General features: G+C 41.0%; 1 protein-coding gene across 1 annotated transcript in view; it reads right to left on the reverse strand.

Annotated features, from left to right (window-relative positions):
- Positions 1-1,591: 1,591 nt before the first annotated feature.
- LOC124406401 (glutamate receptor ionotropic, NMDA 2B-like) overlaps positions 1,592-20,684 on the reverse strand; it is a 491,146-nt gene continuing 472,053 nt past the window's right edge. Inside the window, 1 exon segment of the mRNA XM_046881810.1 lies at positions 1,592-1,889. Within this exon segment, the coding sequence (XP_046737766.1) occupies positions 1,592-1,889 (298 nt within the window).

Below are 20,684 nucleotides of genomic sequence, written 5' to 3' on the forward strand. Positions count from 1 at the left end.
ACACTGAAATCGAATAACTCTCAGATTCAAAAACTCTGGATTTAAGTATTGCGAATGCACTCATAATTAAACAACTTTACAAGTGATTAGGACTCAGTTACAATCTCACGCTACGATTTGATTCAGAAGAACCCGTTATTTGTTAATAAATGTGTATTTTCAATTGAAGTGTTGTGCAAAGAAAATTATTTTAATGACGCAACTAGTGAGAGTTGGCATGACCCAAAATAACCAAATTCTTATATAGCGACGAACTGAACAAGATACTAAATGAACCAAATACCAGAGTTCACACGCATGAATATCGCAAGATTTGTAAATCGAATTTAAATTTCAATAAAGCAGTGAATCGATGAATTTCCGGGATGCAGTTCCAGAACGTAAGAGTAAGTAAAAAATTTGAGAAAAAATGAATCGTTCCTCTATTACAGGCATTTTCGATAGAAGAGTGATTTCTTTGTTAATATTCTACTACTTGACGCCAGTTTCCTGATGTTTTTCATTGCCCCAGATTAATTGTCCATCCATCAATCTATCAACTCTCTACCAGAAAGAAATTTTTCTTCAAGAGACCCTTCAACTTTCAAAATTTGGCGCGCAAATCAGATAAGATCGTCGTCCGATGAAAAAAAAAAAAAAAAAAAAAAAAAAAATAATTCTGAATATTAAGACCTCATAGAATACCCTTTGCAGAATAAAAAAAAAAATAGAAGTGCCAGAGGTTTCGGATTAGCCTGCTTTCCAACAACGCTTGGCCGGAGAGATTTCAAATGTAATTATTACCATCCTCTTGTACGAGAGGCACTCAAAAAGTAAGTTTCTCTGGGTTGAGAAAAAAAAAGTCTTTACGTTATCAAATTACTGAATATTTATTTTTCAACTCTTATTGTTGAACTACTTTTCTACACAAAAGTGTGTCCTGTTTTCGCAGCCACGACTTGACCTCTGTCTTGACTTCTTTGTTACTACCGAAGTGCTGGCCACACAAACATACTTTTAACCGTGGAAAAAGGTAGTAATCACCGGGTGCAAGGTCTGGAGAGTCTGGTAGATGGCCGAAAGCTTCCCATTTGAATTTTTCCAACAAAGTTTTTACTTTTACAGCCGAATGAGGACGAGCATTTTCGTGAAAAAGCAAGACTTTTCTTGACAAGTTACCAGGACTTTTCCGTTTGATTGTATCTCTAACTTTAGTTGAAACTTGACTATATTGATCTGCATTAATTGCAGTACCTGGCTCTGAACGAAGAAGTCAAGACGACGGTAAAGTCATGGTTCCGAAAACAGCACACGCTTTCTTTTGAACAAAGTTTGTTGAAACTGTATGACCGATATGAAAAATGTACTGAAGTCCAAGGTGAATATGTAGAAAAGTAGTTTAGGAGTTGAAAAATGAATGATTATCAATTTGATAACCTAAAAACTTGTATTCTTTTTTACCCAACTCAGGGAAACTTACTTGTTGACCGCTAACATCAGATTGATTCTCTGAGTCATTGTTGCGCCAGATTACATGATAACCAGTTCTTTAGACGTGTCAGTCATGAAAAAAAATATTATAATGTAGTAGTAAATAATTTTAATACAAAAGTCAGTTTACTCACCCACTGATCACAGCTTCAATTCCCTCAGACACGGTAGTCTTGTTAAAGGCTTTCATATAGGCATGCATTTCTCTAAAGTATTTGGATATTGTGCTGTCTGTATGGCTCCAAGGAATGGTCCCAAACTTGAACATAGGCTTATGTGAAAATGGTTTCGCTAGTCGGTGATCGTCGACGCCAGTGAACTCGTGAAACTCTTCTCGGGTGATCATGAACGCTGCCAAATTGGCAGTGTAGATTGCAAGAAATACAACAGCAAACATAGCCCACACATTAGTCATAAACCTAAAACAAAGAAATAGAATATGGTGATAGAAGATAAAGAATTATTCTATGTAATAATTTTGTTTTTCCAGTTATTATTTATTAGGATAAAGTATACATCATTTACTACAAGTAAATGCTTAATACCAGAACATTTAAAAACTACGCAACTTATTACATGGCAACCGGTGATATTTGTTTTATTCGCCAAAAAGTTGAATGGATGATAATTCGTTTGTAGTAATTTACTTTATATGGAAATCGAAGATAAATGACAATTCATATGCTCTATTTATTTTATCTGCTTCTGTCGAATTACCATCTATTCTTTGAACTTAAGTTTCCTGGTCAAATAAAACTTCATCGAACACAAGGGAAATACCTGGCGTAAGTGAGTATTTCGTCGAAAATGAAGAAATGAACTTTCATAAAGGAGTCAAGATCTTGGAAAAATGTTTGAAAAACGCGGTGAACTTTGGTGGGCCTATTTTTTTTTATGAAAAAGGGTAAGGACGAGTCTAGTTCCTCGGACCACCTATAATATAACCAAAATTTATTGTAATTTTCCTCAAATATGACATTTATTACTTTCATTTATATCTCAAATAGTGTTCAATCCTAAAAATCAATGTCTCACAAATTCAACAATAAATATCAATGTATATAGAGAAATATGTTCCATGAGGTAAGGAGTAACGTCATTTTATCCCAATCCGAAAATCTGAAACATGTAGTGTGAATAACTTCACAAATCATTCGGTACGATCTGATACCTTCGGGAAGATTCTCTTCAATTATTTGCAATGTCAATAAACTCAAATTTTACTGACAAGAAATTATCACATTATACATACTCAGGAACGGTTTTTTGTACTGTTCGGGCTACTGCGGCATGTGGTACTTTGATCTGTTAAAGCATATGGGATTATTGTTAATGAATTGAAGTGTACGTGAATTTTTCTTCATTTCAGAAGTTTTCATGAGGTTTTCATCCATCTTCGCGAAATTTCGTTCACTTAATCATCCGAATGAGAGATGTCTATTCAACTTTCTGATGATTATACTAAATGTAGAAATTACGCAATATTTCTTGAGTTAAGCTCTCCAGTACGAAATACAATGAAATTTTGTTTTGAAATTGAAAATATATTAATATCATAAAATGACAGTTTAAACTGACATGGTCCAAGGTATTGGGATTGTTATGCGGTATTTTCGATGCACGTCATAAACGGCTCCCCGGACCTTGGACGGAAGTTACAATTAGAGAAATCATGGTGAAATTTGCAGACAGAGTAGGAAAAGAGCGCTAGGACGAGGGTTACGCATCGAAAACTCCGAGAAGGGACACTTGGCAGGCTCGCGAATGAGCTATATTTGAGTGTTTTTGCTTATTTTTGTTTTCGAACATGTACGAAACTAAGCGCGAATTCCGCGGCATTCGATAAGGTCACGTGACATCCAGTGGCGCAAATCTTTGCAGGAAGGACGACTTAAGTGAAACTGCTACCGCGAGCAGAGGTCTTCATGCGAGACTACGAAGAAAGCGATAACGTAGAGCTTTCGCCACGAGAGAAACCGAGGCGGACGAGATTCCCGCTGCTAGATAGCGAGCCGTAGCCTACTTGCAAAATTCCAGTGCCTCGCTGCACCGTGAAGCTGTCGCCACGCGACTGACGAGCTGCGGAGCACCAGCGAGTCCTACGGCCAACCATTGTTCTAATACTGCGGGCATTTAGCGTTACGTTAATCGTTAGGGATGAGCTAGAATCTAAGCACTTCGTGATCTGAGAGTCAATGAGATCTGTGGAATTTTTGTAACTGGTAGCGCAAAATTCTCGCTTTGCTTACAAGGGGACCCACCAACTTCCCCCCACCGATTCAATCGATATTTCTCATGTTGTAGGCCATGACTAACACTGTAACAGGTGCAAGTAGTAAGACGCGCTTTTCAGCCAATTCTGAAAAATTTTCGAAGAGCGTGTGGCGGGAAAGCGCTCTACTTCATAACCTCAAGGTCGCTGGATCGAATCTCGATGCTCGCTACTTTTTTTTTTTTTTTTTTCTTCACCCTTTACGATATTCTAAAAACAGATGTATAACAATTGTGCGAATAATGAATTTTCATTAGTCAATTTTTATCGAAAAAAATTAGTATTTTTATCACGTCTCCTGTGAAAAATCGAACTTCCTCCGAAAATATACTGTACCGGTCAGCTGACCTGCCAGTCAGCTAGACGTACATGAGTATGACGTCAAGAGCCTCACCTGTGTGAAGCTAGAGGATTAGGACACGTACATCAACAAGAGGCAACACGGACGAGCCGTCACGCAGGAGTAGACAACACAGCGTCGACACCTGATCCAAATTTAGTATAAATAGCGGCCGTAATTTTGACACCTCATCGACATATTTTGTTCCTGCTCTACGACTACTCGTGAATTCAAAAAGTTGTGTGATCCGTTTCAAATTTTACGAATTTTGTGAAATAAACACAGAATTGACGCTACGTGACACCGAAACTCTTCGAAACTTGTGACAGTATTGACGATACCTTTAAGAAAGTCATATTCTATTTACGACGTACTTCCGCCGATTCCAATCTGGCAATAACCAACAATCTCAGAATCACACAAACGCCAAAACTACTGAGCTGCTGCTTCCTGCTGAACCTCAAAGGCATCTGCCCCACAAAGATTCATCTGAATCCAACAATTAGCTATTTCCTGCTGCTACAACGAGGATTTTATCCCTGTTTAACTGGACACCTTCATTCTTCACGACACCCAGTACAACGCAGACCCACGACGACAACACCCCAAGATATATCACTCCTGTGCCATGTCACCTTCTCTAAGTTCTATCATCTTTTTGTAAGTTTACCTAACTAGGAATACATATTCAGACCAAGACTTTCGATCGAGACTATCATAATGCCAGGCGATAACGATACGAACTCCAGTACACTAAACCGGAACTCTAATAACTCAGACATTGCAAAACTATCAGCCGACGATGCTGTTAAACCGGTACCCACTTTCGATGGGACTAAATTACATTCGATAAATTTTCACGAGATTGCCGACTTAGACTGTCACTCGTCAGGCCTCCGGAACATCTACTTCTTGTAAAATTACTGACTACAAAACTAACAGGCGACGCAGACTTTTTAGTCAGTAATCAAACTTTTGATCACATTGATGATCTCTTGAACCGACTTGCGCTAGAATTCGATCCCAGTAATACAATCTCCGTGTGGCAGGCTGAATTGACAACACTCAGACAGGGCATAAATGAAACTTCATTAAGGTACGGCTCGCGTACAAAAGAAATTATTTTTAAAACTGCGGCTGCAATCAGAGAACAATACAGTGCTGAAAATGCATGAGGTTTGGTCGAAGCAACGAGTCTCGATGCCTTAAAATGTTTTGTTCGTGGACTAAGGCCGGAACTAGAACCGAGAATAGCAAGTTTACACCCTACATCCTTAAAAAATGCTATAGAAGCCGCAATCACAGAACAAAGAGAATTGAAACGTAGAATCACGTTATGGCAAAACACTGGTAGCCTCCCACAACTGATGCAAAATAATCCCCCCCCCCCCCCCCCACAAAACAATCCCGCAACCAAGACATGTGCCGCTCCTCCCAATACACAACCACAGACATTCCAAAACACCAGACCAGATACGATCTGTTACTACTGTAACCGCCGGGGCCACACACAGAGAGACTGCCGAAGACTTATATTCGATCAAACACGCTCACAAAACCAACCGACTTACACCGCTGGACAAAACCGTTACGACAGCTCCCTAAGTTGTAATTATTGTAAACGCGTTGGTCATCTAATAAATGATTGCAGGACTCGAGCTCACAACAACGCACGAAACCAAACCCCAGTAAACTATGAAAGTCATTTAAACTCCAACGTTGCCCGTCGGGAGAACGCGCCGACGGACGAGATTCCCCCACAGCGCTCCGTACAAAACTCAACCGCATCCGTGCAACAATTACTTCAAAACCAAACACAGAACAACAATTAGTCGTTACAATGAGCGCTCTCGAACTAAAAACTGATTACAAATTCATCATCGATACGGGTTCTGATATCAATATAATCAAACTAAGCTGCCTAAAACCCGAAATGCAGTGCAACATCACACCTATAACGTTGCCAGGTATAACTAACGGTAGCATAAAGACATTGGCCAAAATAATACTGCGAATGAACAACAGTGACCACGACTTTTACATTGTTTCCGACAAATTCCCAATCAGCTACGACGGTATCCTCGGACAACCTTTACTAAAAAATGAGAGAGCCACTATATCATACAGCGCCGGAACGCTAACCCTTGATAAATCTGTATTCCCATTCAACAATTATAGCCCGCATACGAATCCACACCACGTTACAACTACTAATACTACCATTCCCACTACGTACGGCACAGGTTATACCGTTAAGAATCACAAATACGGAACTAACACATGGATATATCGATAACGTTATACTAGGGGATAAGATCCATGCGGTAGAGCGATGGTAACTAATAGGAATGGTATCGCATGTACGTACGCAATTAACACAAACGAATCAGCCGTCGAGATAAACATACCAACGGTAAAACTGCAGCCAGTTACAGATAGTGCACTTTCCTTCACCGACGACGACATAACCCACGCCCCAGATGCAATACTACACTTTATACCTAAAACATTTTGTATCATTCGCGGCAACTCCAGTCAAATCCTAAATTCATTTGGCCTAAATGAATACGAATTAATATCGTATCTTAAAAACCGGACAGTCGGTAAAACGATTAAAGACACAATGCTCGATTCACAACGACTCGTATACCACGCAATAGTCACAGACGCCTACTATAGTGAACCAAATATCGAAGATATCTACAATTCTGTCAACGACGTAATAAATAAACTCATACAAGATCACATTACGTGTATCTCGATACCGAACTTAACTAATGAATCAGGCAAAGCCAAATGGGAATTAATCATCCGAACAATCGCAACAACATTCGCCAAAACTGACATCGCGGTTACCATATACAACAGCACCGCCCAAAATACTAATACCACCACACATCTGATCCGGAATATACTCCACATCAACAAATCAGCAACACAACCCGACTCCATACCAACCAGCACTAATACTGCATCCTCACGCAAACAATCCCTCACCAATACACTGAACCTTACGGATTTAAACAGTGAAGAAAGAAAATCAGTCATCGAATGAACAACCACGTACAACCACCTTTTCTATCTACCGGGTGACCTGCTACCAAAAACTTCTGAAGCTTTCCACTCAATCCCAACGACAGACGATACCCCGATCAACGTTAAACAATACCGATTCCCAACGATACACAAAGACGAAATAAAAGGACAGGTATCAAAACTCCTACAGCAAGACATTATAAAATCCTCAACGTCACCATACAACTCACCCGTCTGGGTAGCACCGAAAAAACCCGACGCAGACGGTAACAGACGATGGAGAATGGTGATAGATTTTAGGAAACTGAACGACAAAACTATCGGTGACGCATACCCACTCTCAAACATTACGGACATCCTGGATCAACTAGGTAACGGTAAATACTTCTACATCTTTGATCTCGCATCCGGTTTCCACCAAATCCCTATGCATCCATCCGACAGCCATAAAATCGCATTTTCTACACCGAAAGGTCACTACGAATTTAACAGAATGCCGTTCGGTTTGAAAAACGCACCTGCGACCTTCCAAAGGATCATGGACCAAGTTTTATCGGGATTAGACGGAAACATCGCCTTTGTCTATTTGGACAATATTGTTGTTCATGCGCGAAATCTAACAGAACACGAAATTACATTCAAGAAACTAGCAGAACGACTCCAGACAGCAAACTTAATACTGCAAACCGAAAAATGCCAGTTCTTACGAAAAGAAGTGGCGTACCTAGGCCACATAATAAGCGAAAACGGTGTTAGACCCGACCCGAACAAAATATCTGCCGTTAAGGACTATCCAACCCCAAAGACGACGAAACAAATAAAACAATTCCTCGGATTAATCGGTTACTACAGACGTTTCATTAATAACTTCGCCAGAATCGCTAAGCCTCTCACAGGATTATTGAAGAAAGAAATTAAATTCCTCTGGACGCCAGAACAACAATTGGCTTTCGAATCATTGCGTGACGTTATTTGTGAAGCACCCGTTTTACAATATCCAAAATTCGACGAAACATTCATCCTGACAACCGACGCATCTCAATATGCTATTGGCGCCGTCCTCAGCCAAGGCAAAATCGGCAATGATCTCCCAATCGCTTACATGTCGCGCACACTAAAGAAAGCCGAGACTAACTACTCCGTGATTGACAACGAATTACTAGCCGTTGAAGACGCAATTCAACACTTCAGACCATACTTGTACGGTCATAAATTTATCCTTGTGACAGACCACAAACCCCTCCTATACTTGAATAACGCGAAAGATATTAATTCACGTTTAGGCCGAACCGGCGTAAAGTTAGCAGAATACGACTACACATGGAAACACAAGAAGGGTATAAAAAATGCGAACGCGGCTGCACTATCACGTAATCCGGTCGATACAATACAAGTTTTACCAATTAAACGTCAGCGCAGTGGTAACTCAGACCTACCATTTACCCAAATTTTCTGAAACACAAAAAAGAAACCCACCAATTTCCTCGTCGTCCACGACCGAGTACTGACGAATCGCCAAACCCCGAACCAAAAAAACGTCAGAAGCCCTACTCGAACTCGGAAATGTCATCCTGTACCACGAATTCCGACCGCGACCCCGACTCAACTACAGATATCCCCATGGACAACATACCTCTCGGAAACCGATTAACAGCCTACCAAAAACCCGCGAAACGTAATTACATTCCCAATTGCACTTCAAGCGACGACGATCTACCCAAAGAGTCGGATGATGATTCGCCATTGACCCGAAGGCTACGTAATAAATCCAAAAGAAATAAACGTTTCACATACAATAATAAAACAATAACAGATTCATCCACAGATAACGAAACATTAGATGATGTACCTTTGTCCAAACGAGTCCCCACTTACGCTACGACTGCTCTACCTATGACGACAGACGATAACGATAGTTTCAATACAACAGATATATCCGACACAACTACAGATAGTTTTCCAATCATTAACGCCAAAATAAAGAAGAAACACGACTACCTGTCCACGAACGCCCCTTTAAACTCCGACCAACACAAAACTACCGAGAAATACGATCCTACTCACCAACAAACAAGTAATATCCTACCTGTACCTCAAGACGATATTATAGCAAACACCAGTCGCACTCGATCTCATTCCTACGATCTTCGGCCGAGAAAGACTGAACCACAGGTCATCTCAGCTGATCCTCACTCCCCCTCAAATAACCGCCACGCTAACGAAGTAGGTTCGTCTGACCTTAACTCTGAATCTGACCATAACAGATACTACGAACAACAGAAATCAACAAAACATAAACTCAGCGAAAATTCAACCTCAGCAATAGAAAAGAAAAAATTAAAAACGAAAACCCCTTCTGCTGTTACTGCGTTAGGAACAAGACCTATCATTACTACACTTCGCCCTATCGAAACTATCCCATCATTCGAACAACTCGTAATCGAGCATGACGCGACTGTAACACACAAACCACAAAACATTACTGAAACAGAAGAAGACATATTCACACGAAATGACAACATGGCACATTGTATACCAGCCGACTGTTTGATAGGATGCGAAATTGCTCAAGAAATGATACGGCGCAACATCATAAATCGCGACACGATCAAATCATATTCCCGTAACATCGGAGACGTAATAGTAACACGGTACAACGATGTCAAGATTTTCAATATGATAACCAAACAGCGATAAAAAACCTACGTACCCCGACATGTATAGAACTCTACGAACCTTAGCATTAAAATTAAATTCAGAAAACTGCCAGACACTCTCAATACCAAAATTAGGCTGCGGACTAGATAGCTTAGACTGGAAGATCGTCAAAATAATGATCTACCACATTTTCCGACACTGAGATGTTCAACTCAATATTTGCTTGTTCGAAAGAAATCAAAACGCCGTACCCGACTCGAACAATGACATTATAGACTTACCAGAACAAACGACAAGTAACGCGCAGCTGAAACGATACAAATCAAACGAAGCGACACACAACACATTCGAGTGTGCTACAGGCCCACCTGATGCCGACGTCATAGCTGATAACCGGAATCATGCTGCACCCACACCCGCCTGCTCTCATTTTCAGCCTCGGCAACATGATCCCGTCAACGCACCACTACAGCTGACAAACATATTCGAAAGAAACGACGACATCTTGTAAAACGTGGCCTAGAAATTTTTGTGACGGCCCTGCGGGGACCGAGAGCGCTGCGATCGCAAGTACATGGAGAGGGGCGAAGTGAGAGCAGTTCGATGCCGGCCTTATGAGAGGCAACATCTCTGCGCCAAACATTTTCAATTTCTTTATAACTATATCGTTCCCTTTTTCTTATCTTAAAATAAACGTTCACGTTCATTTACCCAGTGTACAATTCATTATCCTGACAATTCATATCCTAAAATTCAGAAGTGGGATCAGTGAGGAACGTGCAACGCCACAAAGAGGAACGAGTGTTACGAATAGACAATTTTACGTGAAACGGCAGCGTGTGCTCAGTTACGATTTATGATTTATGTTGTGAGCCACAGCATCGAATTTATGTTACCGAGTTATGTTCAATCGGGGTCTGACGATACTGTGAGAGAAAAGAAAAACATTAAGTGAAACATTTCGGGCGTGATAGTGACGAGACGGGCTCGTTCGTGTGTCGAAGATCGAGAAAGTTCGTTATCCGCCATTTTAGTCGTGTGCGCGTTGTAACGGTCGTGAAGAGGCGTCGTTCGAGAAGTTTCTCCGCGTGGCACGTCGCGAAGTCCGGTAAGTTACCGACGGTCGAGAGTGTAGTGCTGACATCTACCGGACGCAGCGGGTAAACAGTTCGGTGCGTCGTGACGAACAGCCGATACGGTGCTTATGTTATGTTTAATCTATACGAGTCGATTCGTGTGTGACGCGATCGACATTTATGAGAGAATTGCTGCTCACGGCATTTATGATAAATAACGCGATCCAATTTAGTCGTTAATACTGTCGTGCGTGTTGTGTTACGAGTCGAAAAAAATTTTGAACCGCAGTACTGAACAATCGTCCGCGCTTGTACCATGGAGACCGCCGCGAGTAAATTCACGGTGCAGCAGCTGAAAGAAAAATTAGATGAGCGCGATTTAGTGACAACGGGGACAAAATCACAGTTGATTGCCAGATTAATGGAAGCGGATCCAGAAGGCAGCTGGATGGGTGAATTTTCCAACGACGATACGAGTGACGAGAACGCACGACTTCGGTTGGAGCGTGAACGAAACGAATTGTTGCGGCAAGAACTCGAGGTCACCCGTCGAGAAAGAGACGTAGCGCGACGAGAAGCGCTAGTAGCTCAGCGTGAACTCGACGTGGTAAACGTGCGCAATCCTGGAAACGTCCCAGCGAACAGAAATCTCAACGATGATTTACGAAGACGTCGAAAGGAAGAGGAGCATGTGGCGCCGTCATCGTTACGAGCAGACGTTAAAGGTATCGGAGAATTGTTAGGCGAGTTTGACGGTACAAATCGCTACTTCGAGGAATGGGAAAAGCAAGTTCGACTGGTCAAGAGACTTTTCGCAGATGACGATGCGATCATGAAGATTATTATCAGCTCCAAGCTTAAGGCGAAAGCGGATAGATTGTTTCGTTCAAGATCGGAGTACACGGAGATGACACTCGACGAATTGCTCGAAGCAATGAAGGATGCATTCGATCAGCGACCGAGTAAAGTCGACCGGCTCAGGAAGTTCGAGTTGAGGACGTGGCAAACAAACGAATCGTTCAACAATTATTACCACGAGAAACTCATTCTGGGTAATCTGGTGCCGGTCGAAGACGCCGATTTGTTGGATTATTTGGTTGACGGGATCCCTGATCAAACGTTGAGGAATCAGGCCCGCATGCAAAACTTTAATACGATAAAAGATTTGCTCAACGGTTTCTGTAAGATCTCTCTTACGTCTCGTGTCGGTAGAAAAGACGCACAGCACGGAGAGAAAACTACAACCGAGAAGTCGACAGCAGAAAAGTCAGCCGATAAAACAAAATCGGAAACGAAAACGATTAAGACATCGACGAGAGTAGGAACCAGTGAGAAGTCGATTAAGTGTTACAATTGTAACAAAACGGGGCACATCGCAAACGATTGTCCTAGACCGAAGAGAGAACGAGGATCCTGTTTCACGTGCGGAGAGATGGGACACCAGGCAATGGATTGCCCTACCAAAGGAACGAAGGAGGCATCGCGGCAAGTATCCAACGTCTACGAGGATCCTGCCGAAGAAGACAGCGTCGAACACCGAAAGATCGTCACGTACGAAATTAAGGACACTAGTGTTCAGCGAGTGTTGTGTTTGGATACGCTTCTCGATACAGGTAGCCCGATTAGCTTCGTGAAAGAACGTTCCATCGAGAAACAAGGGCTTCTCCCATTAGATTCGACAGATCGTGAGTATTGCGGGTGTAAGAGAGTACAACTCAATTTTTCGGGAAAAGTCTACGCGACTGTTTCAATCGGGGACGTATCAAAAGAAAATCTCCGGTCTTATGTCGTTCCGGAGGAGACCGCGTTGACACCAGCTTTACTGGGCCGCGATATATTGAGTAAATTCGGAATCCGATTGACGTTGCCTGTTGACGAGAGCGCGTGGCGCGAGATTATGAACATTAACATGACTAACGACGAGAGTCTCTTGATCGATAGTTTGCGAGTAAATTCAAAAGTACCTTACGAGGCGAGAGTCGAGCTAGAGAAAAGTTTTCAGGAGTTGTATGTCGATTATCCGAGGCCTACGGAGCCGAAAACGAAAGCGGAGTTAAGATTACGCCTAGACAATCCGCAGCCATTTCACTGCACTCCGCGTAAGCTCGCGCATGACGAAAAACAAAAGTTGCAGGTAATTTTAGACGAGTTGCTAGAGAAAAAGTACATACAGAATAGTGATTCCGAGTTTGCGTCACCGATCGTTTTGACGAAGAAGAAAAACGGAAAATTGCGGATGTGCGTGGACTTTAGAGTCCTCAACGAAGCGACCGCGAGAGATAATTATCCGGTACCTCTTATCGAGGATCAATTGGCGATTGTAGGGGGCAAGAAGTATTTTACACTGTTAGATTTGAAGGACGGGTTCCATCATGTTCGAGTAGCGCCAGAATCCGTTAAGTACACGTCGTTCGTAACTCCATTAGACCAATACGAATGGTTGAGAATGCCTTTTGGGCTTCGCACAGCGCCGGCGACATTTCAGCGGTATATTAATAGCATTTTTACCGAATTTACGAGAGCCGGTGATATGACAATTTATGTAGACGATATCCTGGTGGCTACCCAGACGATCACCACTAGAGATTCTCGAGCGAGTATTTAAGACGCTTTCGGATAACCTCTTGGAGTTGCGACTCGACAAGTGTTTTTTTCTTCAGACGGAAGTAGCATACTTGGGGTATATGGTTTCGGAGCAGGGCGTAAAACCGACGAAAAACGGTATCGAAGCAGTCGAAAGATTTCCGATTCCCGGAAGCGCTCGTGACGTGCGTAGCTTCCTCGGGCTTTGCTCGTACTTCAGAAAATTTATCGCAAACTTCGCGGCAATTGCAAAACCCCTTTATGATCTGACGAAAGCGAACGCGACGTTTTGTTTTGGGAAAACGGAGTACCGCGCTTTTGAAACACTCAAAGTGAAACTCACAGAAGCTCCGATTTTAGCGGTTTACAACCCAAACGACTACACAGAATTGCATTGTGATGCGAGTTCGGCGGGGTTTGGGGCCGTACTTATGCAGAAGAAAACCGACGGTAAAATGCATCCGGTATTTTATTATTCGAGACGGACGACAGAAAGCGAATCGAGATTACACAGTTTCGAACTCGAAACCCTCGCGATCGTCTATGCCTTGGAAAGATTCCGTATTTATCTTCAGGGATTAAAATTTAAGATTATGACCGATTGTAATGCCGTTACGATGACGCTCAAAAAGAAAGACGTAAACAGAAGAGTGGAGCGATGGGCACTCGTTTTGCTCAATTACGATTACGAGTTAGAATACCGAGCGGGTACACGTATGCGTCACGTGGACGCCCTCAGTCGAACTATCGGGATAATCGAAGAAAATCCTTTCGAATGGAACGTTACAGTATGTCAGGCGCAAGGTCCAAGAATTGTCGAGATTCACGCTGAACTTGAACGATCGGAAAGTAAGTTTTATGAGATGAGAAACGGCCTCGTATACCGTAAATATGGAGAAAAGTTGTTGTTTTACGTGCCGGAACAAATGGAGAGAAACGTCTTGTATAAGTATCATGACGAGTTCGGTCATCTTGGTGCCGAAAAGTCGTCTCCAGCGATTCTCAAGAATTATTGGTTCCCAAAGCTTCGCGAGAAAGTAGATAGTCACATTAAAAATTGCCTTAAGTGCATTACGTTTTCACCAGTCAGCGGGAAAGTCGAAGGCCAGATTCATTCGATTCCCAAAGGCAATGTTCCTTTCGGTACCATACACGCCGATCATTTGGGGCCAATAGATAAGAAGCATCTAGTCAAGCAGCATCTGTTGGTTGTAATCGACTCTTTCACAAAATTTGTAAAACTTTATCCGACGAAAACAACGTCTAGTAAGGAGGCGATTAACAGTTTGCAACAATATTTCGAGCATTATTCACGACCAAAAACGCTTATTACCGATAGAGGTAGTTGCTTTACGAGCACAGATTTTGAAGAGTTCATGAAACAAAACGGAATTCAGCACATTAAGATCGCGACGGGCTCACCGCAAGCCAATGGCCAAGTAGAAAGGGTCAACCGGACTCTAACGCCGATGTTAGCCAAACTCTCAGAGAATTCCGCGGGCAAGTATTGATATAAGGTCATCGGGGACGTAGAGTATGCGTTGAATAATTCCGCGAGTAAAGTTACGGACGAGACACCAAGCCGGTTGTTATTCGGTATAAAACAACGCGAGAAAAACGTTGATAATTTACGCGATTACGTATGCGACGAAAAAGAGCCAGAAAGAGCGGATCTAGACGAGATCAGAGAGCGTGCCGCTAATAGAATTTTGAGTTCGCAAACGTACAATAAGACATACGCTGATAAAAAGCGCAAAGAAGCGCACGAGTATTCCGTAGGAGACCTAGTCTTGATTAAGAATTTCAACAGTACGACCGGAGCAGCACATAAGCTCAAACCTGCGTTTAAGGGTCCGTACAAGGTCGCCAAAAAACTCGAGAACGATAGATATAAGGTCACAGATGTGGACGGGTTTCAAAATACCCAGCGGCCTTATAGTGGTGTCTGGCAAGCGGCGAATATGCGGCCGTGGCGACGAGTGTAATAGTTTAAGAAAAAAAAAAAATGTATATTCCTTGTTAAATGCTCATAGTATAAGTCAGAGAAAATATTCTTTGTTCAATCTCTGTAAAAGCGAGATAAAAATTAGTTTTAGTTGTTTATCTATGTATCGACGATCCTGTACTCTATGTTCAAGTTTGGTTCTGCCGGGGACGTCAGAAAGGTCAGGAATGGCCGAATGTAAAACGTGGCCTAGAAATTTTTGTGACGGCCCTGCGGGGACCGAGAGCGCTGCGATCGCAAGTACATGGAGAGGGGCGAAGTGAGAGCAGTTCGCTGCCGGCCTTATGAGAGGCAACATCTCTGCGCCAAACATTTTCAATTTCTTTATAACTATATCGTTCCCTTTTTCTTATCTTAAAATAAACGTTCACGTTCATTTACCCAGTGTACAATTCATTATCCTGACAATTCATATCCTAAAATCTTAATGATGCAAGATAATTACGTACACTGTATGTCTGCAGATTGCATTTTAAGAAAGGGGGTTGGCAAACAATTACTAGACATTGGATATTTAAACTCAGAAACGCTACGAGCACAGGAACCAGAAGTAAAATCAGTGATCATTTCACCAATGAAGAAAATATTCATTTTCAGCCTCATTACAACAGAGAAATACTGCAATCGCACGACGTTACAGACATTACGCGCGACATTACTCACTCTGCGAGAAATACTGTTCACAAAAAATATCAAATCATTCTTGATTTCAAAAATAGGCAGCAACTTCGATAAATTACATTGGCTAGCAATCAAAAATGTGAGTCGAGAGATATTTAATGAATCAGAAATTATAGTAACAATATGCCTTGGCGAGATTAACACACCTCCACCTGAACAGCGCGAAGAGATAATTCAGAAGAATCACAGCTCCGTAATAGGAGGTCACAAAGGCGTCACAAAAACTTTCAAAAGAATCCGTAACCTTTATTTTTGGCCTAACATGAAACTAGATATTAACCGATTCATACGAGAGTGCGACAGCTGCCAACGGAAAAAGATTGTTGGAAATAAGACTAAATTGCCAATGCTCATCACCGACACACCGACGACAGCTTTTGAAGAAATTTCTTTGGACATAGTAGGGCCCTTACCAACAACAGCCTCAGGCAATAAGTACCTATTGACGATCCAAGATAACTTGACAAAATATTCGACAGCAATACCCCTGAAAGAAACGTCTTCGAAAACTATCGCGAAGGCTCTGGCAGAAAAATTCATCTGCACATCCGGAGCTCCACTTTCAATTCTGACCGACCAGGGTCCTAATTTCCTGAGCCCAGTTATAACGGAACTGGCCAAAGTTTTTAGAATCAAACAAATAAAGACGACGGCATACCACCCGCAGTCCAACGGCTCCCTCGAACGTAGTCATCACGTTCTCATCGAATATTTGAAACATTACATTCGGAACAAAAGCGACTGGGACAAGTGGGTCATACTTGCGATGTTATCCTACAATACCTATGTCCACGAAAGCACTGGATTTACCCCACACGAATTGATCTTTGGTTCCGTGGCCAGACTGCCCTCTAACATTAACAGACGTCAGACCGAGACCGCGACATACGAAGACTATTTACGCGAAATCGTCACAAAACTACGAGAAACCAGGAACGACGCGATAAATAACAGTAAAAACGCTAAAAGTAAATCTAAAAAACAGCACCACAAAAATGTAAACGAGCGTTCTTTTCAAGCCGGTGACTAGGTGTATCTAATAAACGAGACGAGGACAAAACTCGACGATCACTACCGCGGGCCGTACGAAATAATCGATATTATTAATAATATTAACGCCAAATTACAGATTAACGACTACAAGACCAAGGTAGTACAAATTAACAAAATAAAATTAGCAACTGGATAAGAAATAAGAATAAACACACCGCCTCCCCGAGTAGAAATTTTAGTCAGGCAGTGATCAGGCCCCGATCATGTTTTCCCTACTGCCTGATCAGACTCACATCAGGTGACGGTATCCGGCCCTGACCTCGCATGTAACGCAGCGTTCCACATGGGCCTGATCAGGCTGCCCGATCAGGCCCCCTTCGCGCGTTGTTGATCAGGCCCGTTCGGGGATTGCCCGGTCAGGCTCACATCAGGTGATTATGATCAGATTACCTTGCACATGCAGATTACCTATGCGCATGCGTCAACTCGTTCGAATTTTATTGGCCGACAGTTACCGCCTGATTGAGCAGCCGAGGCAATAATACCAATCGCGACTGTCCGAAAATGTTCCTGTGAGCCCACCGTTAACTGTGTGCAACTGTGGGCTCCTAGGGACATTTGCTGACAGTTGCGATTGGTATTACCTCGGCTGCTCAATCAGGCGGTAACCGTCGACCAATTGAATTCGAACGACTTGACGCATGTGCATAAGGTGCGTACTTTCCTCGTGGACACACGGTATAACAAGGACCAGCTGATCTGGCTGTCGTCAGGTTCGTTCATCAGGCCTGGATTCGGGGTTTTTGATTAGGTCCTGATTAAGGTGCTGTGTGATCGTGATCAGTTTCTGGTCAGGACGACCTTTGAACTGACAACGACACATGGTTTATAGCTCTGAAGCAGAAAGAAATAACTCCTCTTTGAAATTTTTTAGCCATGTAGCTTCAAACTCTGTGTCATGATAATATTGACTCCCGAACAAATTAATACTGAGAAAAACAAAAAAACAACAGAAATATTCTATTCTGATTCTGAGTTGTCCATAATCACACTGTATAGAAGTACTGGTCAAAATATTGATAAAAACGTTCTTGCCATTCTACGAAAAATTTCACTCTATATTTTCGTAGTATATGACTACGATTGTTTTTTAATGTTTTATACATTAACACGCCTATTAGGGCCAACATTTAGCGGAGAGCGGGGGCAACGTGGGCTACTCAGCTGAAAATTGATGTGTTTTTTTTTCTCAAATCTTTGTCCAGAGTTAAAGGGGCAAATATTGTTGAGGAGGAAATAAAATAAATCTTAATATTCAGCTGAGCTGCCCACTTTCCTCTGCTCTCTCCTAGAGATGCTTATAGTGCTTCACACCAAGGAGCTTAATTGGGAGACGAAGAGGGTTAGCCCAAGATTTTACACACAGGGTTGATATATTTGTTCATAATCTTTTCTTTATTAAATAGCATTTATATTTACTATATATCTTCTCCTTTTTGTGTTTTTATAACAGTTTAAAATGTTTCTGAGATTGTAAATCAGTTTTTTGCGAAATAAACTCACAATCACTCAAATCAGTTATGCTGGTTATGTTATATATTTCTTTGCATCGAAAACTTATTGCTCTTAAATTCAGACGAACACTACACGCTACATCTTAACCTCGAAATAAATACTTACTTGAAATATTAAATTTCACGTATCCTTAAAATCAATTGTACATATGAACTTACTTAAATTATCAAACTTCTACATAAGACATTATTGCCAACAATAAAATCTAAACTCGAATAACAGTAAACCGCTTTTGGTATTTACCTAAGTTCTTAGTATTTGTTTTGTTTGACATTGAAAAATAGAGCAAAAATAAATGTATATTCCGCTAGAACATAATATCAAATCTTTCAGACAAGGTGTTTCAGAACTCGAAATGAATGTTGTATAAAGTCAATCCTGGTTAATATTGGAATTGCATTTCTTTTTCATTTCCGAATTTTTTTGTCGTTCGTTGATCCATAGAATCCTGGGTGATGCAATTTTGTTTTAATGTCGGAGAAATTGCTTTCCAAACGTTTATTTGGTAGAAATTGTAAAAAAGATATTATTACTGTTAATAATTTGGTGAACTAAGAATCTGAGTTTTACAGAAAAAAAAGAGTTTTGACATTTGATGAATTTTCTTTTCAATTAGTATTTCAGAAAAAAATTATCAATCATTAAAAAAAAAGGACAGTTTTTTTTTAAACATTTTAAAATAACAGACATTAGTGTCGTTTCAATATTCCTCGTTTGTATAAAAATGTGGTTTCTAATTTATTAAATTGTTATGACCTAATTAATATTATTAATATAATATTTGATAACAACAATAAATTTGTGTTCATAATTTCCACCCAATAAGAAACATCAAGTGAGCAATTTTTCTAACGTAAAAATGCCGTAGCGTCACTTATGATTACATGGAATTAAAAGAAAACAATGTTGATAAAGATTGAGCATGCAACATATTTTTCCCGGATTCTGAAACACCCAGTACATCAATTATCTTCATTTGCAGCCTCTGCCTCTTTAGATATCATAGCTTAGAAAATTCAATAAAAGTTAAATCATATCTCAATTATAGTAGTATTTTACTGGAAATTAACAACATTAAAAAATTAAGTTTCAATTGAGATGAAAGATAGCGATCAAGTCAAGTGAATCAATACTGGTAAATCTTTAACACTTCACTAATTATATAATATACAACGGTTATTAGTAATATTTCTATTGCAATAGTTACATATCACATACATAATTTTACGGCAAAGAACAACGTTATTTTGAAAAGAATTTTTTCTCTTCTTGTTTCGTACTTATTATTGTTTATTGTTTTTCCATTTTACCTTTCAATTGAATTGTTACGGTACAGGGGGACGGCAGTCCATGTACCCACCCGATGGTGTCGGTTCGGGTGCTATTTTTGTTGGTTCGTAGTCGTCGCCGTTTTCGTTCAGGGAACGGAAGGGAAAGAACAGTAATTAGAGAATGATTATAACTTTTATTTCGATTTGGAAATTGAGTGAAGTCGATGAGGAGTAGTTGAGGCAATGGTTTTGGGGAACGGGAGTTGAAGTTGAATGTAAGAGGTAAGAGCGCTGGAATAAGAATGAGTCTTTTGCATGAGAAAAGGAGAGAGGATCCAGGGTAGAGGGGGATCGAAATAGCAAGGTAAGGGCGATATCGAGTGGTGTAAGCCAAGATGGAAATAGGATGACAAGATATGGAGTGTGGGAATAGCAGGTAAAGACAAGCGTCGAGGAAGGTGTGAGAGAGGTGAGGCGGGACGTCGGACGTAACAGAATTTTCAAATTCGTTTGGTTTATCATTTCAATATACTGTCATTTTTCTCTTCTTGATTTTCTTTCTTTATCAATGGAAGATAATCGGTGTTGCTTCTTTAAGCGACAAAAAAAAAATTTTTTTTTTGCTTATAATTTTTGACTTTCAGATCATCGTGTTACCTATTCATTCGTTAATTCGACCGTTTATTTTCCCTGTATCCATCTTATCGATTTTTTTTATCGTTTC

Source organism: Diprion similis, chromosome 5, assembly GCF_021155765.1.
Source record: "Diprion similis isolate iyDipSimi1 chromosome 5, iyDipSimi1.1, whole genome shotgun sequence".
Taxonomy (NCBI): domain Eukaryota; kingdom Metazoa; phylum Arthropoda; class Insecta; order Hymenoptera; family Diprionidae; genus Diprion; species Diprion similis.